The following is an 8,526-nucleotide window of genomic DNA, read 5'->3' on the forward strand; positions in this document are numbered from 1 at the left end:
TTACCTGGTTTACATTTGTCTTACGGAGTTTTCTCTCAATCACTTGGGTTCATTTTCATAGTGGGTAGGTATCAAGCTTTTTGAATAGACCATGTATATTACATTTTAGAGTGTGATTAGATTATTAGCACAAAACGAATTTTTATGTTGTCGGGAAAATAGGTTTTGAAAAGATTTTGGGGACCAGATTACTTTTGTAATGAAATTGTCCTCTCTCAATAGGCACTGCTGAGGTGTCCTCTATTCTTGAAGAACGTATTCTTGGAGCTGATACCTCTGTTGACCTTGAAGAGACCGGACGTGTCTTAAGTATTGGCGATGGTATTGCCCGAGTGCATGGGCTGAGGAATGTTCAGGCAGAAGAAATGGTAGAGTTTTCTTCAGGCTTAAAGGTAAATTAAAAATGAGATTTTGTTGTTTTAGAATTAGTGTCCTCATTTAGTTATTCATTTAGTAAACCAGAAATTGTGTCAGTTTTTTTGTTTGTTTGTTTTTGGTCATCACCATAGACTGTGAACAGAATAAATTTAAAGGTTTTGATTGCCAAGTTTATACTCTAGGGACTGATTTACATAGAAGTTATATCCACTAGCTCCTAAATAATAGTTTCACAAACTTCCATGCTAATTCTAAGAAGTTCAGGTCTGTTCTTTGTAACTGTTAAGATCATATCCCCCACCCCCGCCCCCAAAATATGATCATCTTATACAAACGTTTTTGATAACTTCAAGTAAATTTGTTCCTGGTGGAAAGTTGAAAGTCGTTGACTTTGTATTCCTAGTAAGAGTTGTTGAGAAGTAAGTTAGTGGTGTAGCTATCAGACGTTCTTATGATACAAGTCCACTTCTATCTATTAGGTTGAGCCTAGTTGGCCAGTGGGATGAAAAATAAAGAGTTGTAGTATCATGAGTTCTCTCAGGAAAGCAGGACCTGAGAACGGATTGACCGAGGGAGAGGGGGAAAGGGGAGACGGTAGGATTATCCACTAAAGCACACAAATAGGAGAAAAGATTGTTTTGGTTCTTGTGCTAGTGTCTGGGAATAGAAAAAGAGCCACTTAATGTGAAAAAGTTAATTACAGAGCTGAAAGTTTTATCAGTGAAACCTTGGCTTAAAATTTAATTTAACCTTTTTTATCTTTAGTGCATATACCTTTGAAAGTTTAGGCTTAAATAGATGAACTCTTGAGTTTCCTTTTAGCTTTTAAGAATCTCGGCCTGTACTGTCCAATAGAACTTTTCTGCAATGATGAAAGTATTCTATGTCTGTCCTGTTTGATAACAGTCTGTCCTGTTTGGTAACTACTATTCGTATGAGACCACTGAGCATGTAAAACATGGCTAGTGTGACTAAGGGACTAAATTTTTAAAATTTGACTTAATTTAAGCCATTTGTGGTTAGTTACTCTGCTGAACATCAGAGATTTAAGTCTTTTTCCAGAGCTTTCATTACTGACCAGACTCGGCTCTTGGAATAGCCTTGTTTTAGTTGTGATTTTGGGGTCTACAATCTTGCCATTTTGAAATATGGTTGTAACAATTGGAGATGACCTGGTACTATTATATTGTGAAAATTTGTTCTTTATTGGGTAGCTTTTAATTTCACTTTATACTAACCTGACAAGTAGAGGTTTCGATTACATATTAAACTTTATGGAGCGTCTCAAAAATCAAGAGATGTAAATCAAGTATGTCTTAAGATTTCTAGTTGACCTTGATGTTTTTATTTCATACCGATCACCCAGCTCAAAAGCCATAGAGAAAATGCAGTGGGAAAAGCTTAACCTGTTCAATTTCTTTGCCTGTTTGAGTTCTTTGAGGATATGATCAAGAACTTACTAGGTTTATAATGTTATTCCAAGATTATTGAAGGGAACATGTTGCTATTTTAAAAGTCTTAACTGAAGTGGATTGTTAATTGGAAAAATGCTTACGAGTACACCATATCTAAAGGACAATACTGCTTTTTCCCCTAGCTAGTTTCATATTACATAGTAGTGGTATATAGGAAGAAGAGCCACTCCAACTTCATTGGTGTTCAATTATGTCTTTTGTGTAGGGTATGTCTCTGAACTTGGAACCTGACAATGTTGGTGTTGTCGTGTTTGGAAACGATAAACTAATTAAGGAAGGAGATATTGTGAAGCGAACAGGAGCCATTGTGGATGTTCCAGTTGGCGAGGAGCTGTTGGGTCGTGTAGTAGATGCCCTTGGTAATGCCATTGATGGAAAGGTAGGTTTATCACATATAAGATGTGGTTGTAGCTTCTAACAAACATTGAAACTGATTGTTTTGGGTTCCTTTTTATGTTTAACAGGGTCCAATTGGTTCCAAGACCCGTAGGCGAGTTGGCCTGAAAGCCCCTGGGATCATTCCTCGAATCTCTGTGCGAGAACCAATGCAGACTGGCATTAAGGCTGTGGATAGCTTAGTGCCAATTGGTCGTGGTCAGCGTGAGCTAATTATTGGTGACCGACAGACTGGGTAAAGACTCAGTAGCTTGTTATAAGTTCTAACTAGAATTGGCTTTATGGAAAGATTACTCTTTGGGTTTGGAATGGCAAATGCTTTGGATATAATGCGGGGAGGAGAATGTAATATGCAGATTAGTAACAGTAGTGAAATTTTAATTGGGAAGTCCTTTGAAGTACTTATTTGGTGAGATTTGTTTACTCTCTTTTTAAAAGCAAAACATCAATTGCTATTGACACAATCATTAACCAGAAGCGTTTCAATGATGGAACTGATGAAAAGAAGAAGCTATACTGTATCTACGTAGCTATTGGTCAGAAGAGATCCACTGTTGCTCAGTTGGTGAAGAGACTTACAGATGCAGGTATTAAAGAGCTTTAGTCCCCATTGCTGTTATCTTGGAGTCCTGTAGCTGCCAATCTTAGGATGGCGTCTACTTAATGAAAGCTGATTTTAATTACTCTCCAATGAACTGAACTTTCTACTGATACAATTGATAAATAAAATAGTAAGTAAAGTAGCATAAAACAACAATAAGTTAAGATTTTATCAGTTTCTTCAGAAGCTGATTAATGTTAATAGTAAATAATAAAGGACTCAATTTTTATTATGGTAGCATTTAATTTAAAAACTGCAATAACAACATCCTAGTAAATCTTAATCTATTTTCTTCTCAGATGCCATGAAGTACACCATTGTGGTTTCAGCTACTGCTTCTGATGCTGCCCCACTTCAGTACCTGGCTCCTTATTCTGGCTGTTCTATGGGAGAATATTTTAGGGATAATGGCAAACATGCTTTGATCATCTATGATGACTTATCCAAACAGGTGAAAGGAGATGTATTTTTAGAATCTGTATGTTTGCATCACAATGGAAAAATGTAGCTTTTGTCTAATAGGTGAATTTCACAACCCTTTTCCATACTGTAGGCTGTTGCTTATCGTCAGATGTCTCTGCTGCTCCGCCGACCCCCTGGTCGTGAGGCTTATCCTGGTGATGTGTTCTACCTGCACTCCCGTCTGCTAGAAAGAGCAGCCAAAATGAACGATTCTTTTGGTGGTGGCTCCTTGACTGCTTTACCAGTCATAGAAACACAAGCTGGTGATGTGTCTGCTTACATTCCGACAAACGTCATTTCTATCACTGATGGACAGGTATTTTTATGATTAAGTGTAAAAACTTAGGTTGATTCCAAGGCATTGCTTGAGACTAGTGGCTATGAACTGATTTGTTAAAGCTTTTTACTTTTTTCAGATGTATACAAAAGGAGAACAGTATAGCAAAACCATTTATCTCTTACTCATTTGTCAATTCATGATAGAATGTACTTCATTCTTGCTTCATTTATACCCACTACTATCCCCTACCCTGATTCTTTTGAGCAAATTCCAGAGATTGTATCATTTCACCTGTATATATTTTAATAAAAGATATACCTATTTTTTGTTCATGTCACGCATATCTAATTTTAGCAGTGAAGTGTTTAGCTTGATTTGGATTGTGAAAGATTAGAGGGGCTCTACCATAGAAGTCACTTAGCATTCTTCTTTGGAGTTTTTGGGCTTCAATTTTTTGAAGCATGGGGTCTTAATTTTGAAATAGTTGATTTTTTTAAGTTTGCTAGTATGTGTATTCTCCTTACATTTTAGATCTTCTTGGAAACAGAATTGTTCTACAAAGGTATCCGCCCTGCTATTAATGTTGGTTTGTCTGTGTCCCGTGTTGGATCTGCTGCCCAAACCAGGGCCATGAAGCAGGTAATTTGCATCACTTTGTTGGGGAGCGATATCAAATCAAAGTGTATTTGTATAGAGTTCTGTGTCATTGCAGTAAGTTTTTGAATTGTATGGGTTAACCATCTCTTTATTTCAGGTGGCAGGTACCATGAAACTGGAATTGGCTCAGTATCGTGAGGTTGCTGCTTTTGCTCAGTTCGGTTCTGATCTTGATGCAGCCACTCAACAGCTCTTGAGTCGTGGTGTGCGACTGACTGAGTTGCTGAAGCAAGGACAGTATTGTGAGTTGTTCTTTTCATTTGCTCACGTTCCTATTAGGGCCTAGGAATATCATGTAGCTCCCTTACAAGCTGTAATACATGCTGTTAATCTTTCATCAACAGTATTGCCTTTTGAATGCAGTTGATGCCTGTTTTATTACTTACAGTCCTATCATTTAAATGTAAATGCTACAAACTTAGTAACTGGGAAAACTTACTAAGTATATTTAATACTTTGCTTTTGGGAATTAAGACCTATTAGTAGATGTCCTGTTCCCCCTGCCCCCCAGCTATAAGTGTGGAATTTGGTAGGTTTAGAAGAATATTAGCATTTATCTTGCTATATAAAAGGTTAACAGATTATTTATGTTGAAAACAAACACTGCCAGATGATAAACAGTGCTTATGAAATATGCCCAAATACACTTTAGAGCTTGCAAACATAAGAAAAAACTAATTCCTGGGGAGGGAGTGGGAAGGAGTTTCTCACTGAGAAAGTGAGACTAGGTGATATGTTAGAGAAATGTTAATAATTGTAGGAAAATAAGTTTCTCTGACTTTGGTAACATGGCGTTTTATGTTTGAACAACTCACTTGGCGTTCTTGTTTCTGTTTAGCTCCCATGGCTATTGAAGAACAAGTGGCTGTTATTTATGCCGGCGTGAGGGGGTATCTAGATAAACTGGAGCCCAGCAAGATCACAAAGTTTGAGAATGCTTTCCTGTCCCATGTTATCAGCCAACACCAAGCCCTGTTGGGCAATATCAGGTATGAACACAATTGATGGTCTATATAAAATCTTGCTAAAATTCTTTTGAATTTTTTAGTTAAGAAAGTCATTGAATTTTTGTCCAGGTCAGAACTGATGATCTGCTTTTATTTCTGAATAGGGCTGATGGAAAGATCTCAGAACAGTCAGATGCAAAACTGAAAGAGATTGTAACAAACTTCTTGGCTGGATTTGAAGCTTAAACTCCAATGGATTCACATCAAATACTAGTTTGGTTTTGTTATTGTTTCTTCTAGTAATAAGTTCCATTTGTAAAAGGATTACTCATACTCCAGTTGTACAGAAATCACATTAAAAATAAAGGTTCCATATTGCTTTGTGGTTTTCTGTAGTTTAACTCTTTAGAAAGAACTGAGATTACTTTGAAGAATTAGTAAATATACTTAGCTTATTTTACTTGACTGTTAGAATCAATGGGCTTGGATAACTTTGCAAGATTCTAGAGTGTTTTGTGATAAATTTAATTCATAAACTGGGTATATGTGGCAAAGTTCACATTTGATAAACTGGTATTTGATCAAAAGCTGGATAACAGCCTCGCCAAGTTGACACACAAAATTGACCACAGTTCATCTGGAGTTATATTTTTGTGCGGATCTATTTTTTTTCCTTTTCCATATGCATATCCAATTTTTTCAGCTCCCTTTATTAATGGCTTCTCCCCATTTAATCTGCCAGGACACCTGTGTCCTATGTGGCCCTTTCCCTGGTAGTTTTGCTGAGCCACAGCCATCCCATTCTACTGCAACAATGAACCAAGAGAAACAAATTCTGAGATTTAAATGTTTATTACAGACCAGTGAAATGGGAGAGCTCACAGCCACCAGGCCTGCAAAAATATTGTGCCTAATGGCCCTTCTATATGACAGCCAAGTGGCTGTCACAAAATGTTTTTCGTATAGCTTACTGGGGAGTCGTGAAATGAGAAAGTTAACATAAATTGAGTAAAATGCAGTCCACATCGAAATTTCCCCAAATATCTCCTAGTCATTTTCTATAGTTTTTAAAAATTAGAGGTCAAAGTTTACCTTTTACTTTGTCTATTTTAACCTCTTTAAGTCTAGACTATCTCATTAATCTTGTTTTCCATGACTTTTAAGGAGACGGCTGGTTGTCCTTTAGAACATCTTAAATTTTAATTAAGATCTCAAATCAGATCTAATATTTTGTTATTCAGATTGTTCCAGCCTTGGCCATGAGGGGATGGAGGCTCTTTCAATTGTCTCCCGTGCCTCAAGTGCGTGTGTGCATGCATGCATGCTTGGGGGTGCTTGCCTGTGTATATATGTGTGTGCTTTCTGGCAGCACAAGATGCTCCAGGCATATTTCCTATCCCAGCCTTAGAAACTACTGGTTTTGTTTTGTTTTACAAATTCTCTATATATAATGGATGTGAGTACTTTGTAGGACAAATGTGTCATAAATTTCCTCTCCTATGGCTCGCCATTCACTCTCATTGGTGGCTTTTGATGAAAAGAAAGCCCTCCACATATAGTAGGTTGTATTTTGTGTCAGTAGATACCCAAGTTTTTCCATTTTTAAACTTTGGTGAGAAATGGATCCTTTGAGTCCCTTACCTGACTCACTCAAATTTTGATAGTATCTACTCTAACCATTGCTTTGATCCAGGGTAGACCTCAACCACTGCACAGCAAATCTCTGGGCACTGAAGCCTTCTGAATGTTTTTCCTGTGTGTTCTATTCCTGTCCTGAGACTGCTCCATTCCTCCATCTACTCAGCTTCTAACCTTAGTGACAAAATCCAGCCTCTCCACTTTTGACATTGACCTGGCTAACCTAATAATACCTTACTCTTGCCTTCTGATGCTTTCAGACCATGGCTGGTTGGCCAGGTTCTGGTCCTGAGATCCCATTTGGCTTTAGCTACTTGGCCAGTACCCCTGCCAGGTTTGCTTCTGCTTCCTGGAAGGGAGAGGTTAGACTTGGAACTGAAATAAAAATCAGTATTGCTATTGAGAATCAAAATTCATTGAATTCTCTGACCTCCATTGTCTAATAGCCTTATCTAGAGGTACTTCACGGACTAATTGAAGAGGTAAGATATCTAGGAGGAACAAACTAAGACTAAGGATGTGTCATGTTTTAAGGGCTAGTTTGTGTGATAAAGATGAAAACTTGTTAGATGCTCAAGTTAGAAGACCCGGGGCTGGAGAAGGTAGGGAAGTGGTGATGAGATGGACCGAGCAGAAGGACGTGCAACCCAGTAGCCTGCAAAGCCCAAGAGCCTGGCTGGCGTAAAGTGGTGTGAGAATAGGAAGTGGGGAATGAGATATGGGACAGCTTGGACAGAGGTGTTTGGGACTTAATTCTGATGGGCAATAGGGAAAGTTGGTGGCTTTGTGAGGAGAGGAGAGATGAAGAAAGCAGTGTTTTAAGGATGAAAGATTAAGAAGGTAGCCTTTGCAAATTACCCTTCAGGATCTCAGATACTCAGTATGAGGTTGGATTGGCAGAGAGAAGGAGGAGGGAGAGGCATGTAGATACCATGTTTTCAAAAGTATGAAAGGAAATTGATTTTAGTGGGTGTTTGTTTTTGCCGCTTGCCATTCGTTTATTCCATTTCAGTGAAAAGATCTTTATTCTGTGTTTCAAATCTTTTGCTAGAATAACTGCTGCCATGAATAACTATACATCTTTCACTTTGTACATAAGAGAATACATTTTAGGGTAAATTCTTTGACATGGACATTTTGGGTCAAAAGATAGGTGTATTTTAAATTTTAATGCATGGATGAATTTCTTTTCATAAAGATAATCGATTTTACATGCAAGAGTGTCAGTTTGGGCACTGTGTGATCAAACTTGTTAGGAAAGATGTATTTAAGGACTAGAAAATACTTATGAAATATTGTTTTAAAAGCAACACAAAATTTTATGCACATTAAGATCTTAACCATGCAATGTGTATTATTGGAAGAGATTATGCCAAAATATTAAGTCATCTTAAATGTATTGGTCATTAAATTTAATTATTTCATAATTGCCATAATAGTATTATTTAACTTTGCTGGTGAAATGCCCCAAATTTGTTATAGACCCTTGGATACAGTACACATTTTACTTGTCTTTACAACACCAGTCCAGGTGATGAGCTTATTAATGAGGGAGAAGGGATGAGCAGCAGGAACAACAATTTGCAATTTTCAATCTTGCCACCAGGTGGTGGAAGAGTTAAAATTCGGGTATCTTTGGGGCCAGATCCTGGAAAGTAAGCACAATGTAACATGAGAGCTTGTAAGACTTTC

General features: G+C 37.5%; 1 protein-coding gene across 1 annotated transcript in view; it reads left to right on the forward strand.

Annotated features, from left to right (window-relative positions):
• The window catches only part of ATP5F1A (ATP synthase F1 subunit alpha), a 9,553-nt gene extending 3,972 nt beyond the window's left edge, over nt 1–5,581 (forward strand). The window contains exons 4-12 of the mRNA XM_011361191.2: nt 2,059–2,232; nt 2,318–2,484; nt 2,688–2,836; nt 3,150–3,301; nt 3,404–3,628; nt 4,124–4,231; nt 4,347–4,491; nt 5,088–5,238; nt 5,361–5,581. Coding sequence (XP_011359493.1) covers nt 2,059–2,232; nt 2,318–2,484; nt 2,688–2,836; nt 3,150–3,301; nt 3,404–3,628; nt 4,124–4,231; nt 4,347–4,491; nt 5,088–5,238; nt 5,361–5,442 — 1,353 coding nt within the window. The 3' untranslated portion in view covers nt 5,443–5,581. The remainder of the gene's footprint in view (nt 1–2,058; nt 2,233–2,317; nt 2,485–2,687; nt 2,837–3,149; nt 3,302–3,403; nt 3,629–4,123; nt 4,232–4,346; nt 4,492–5,087; nt 5,239–5,360) is intronic.
• Nucleotides 5,582–8,526: the final 2,945 nt, after the last annotated feature.

The sequence above is a fragment of the Pteropus vampyrus genome, unplaced genomic scaffold (assembly GCF_000151845.1).
Source record: "Pteropus vampyrus isolate Shadow unplaced genomic scaffold, Pvam_2.0 Scaffold3, whole genome shotgun sequence".
Lineage (NCBI taxonomy): Eukaryota > Metazoa > Chordata > Mammalia > Chiroptera > Pteropodidae > Pteropus > Pteropus vampyrus.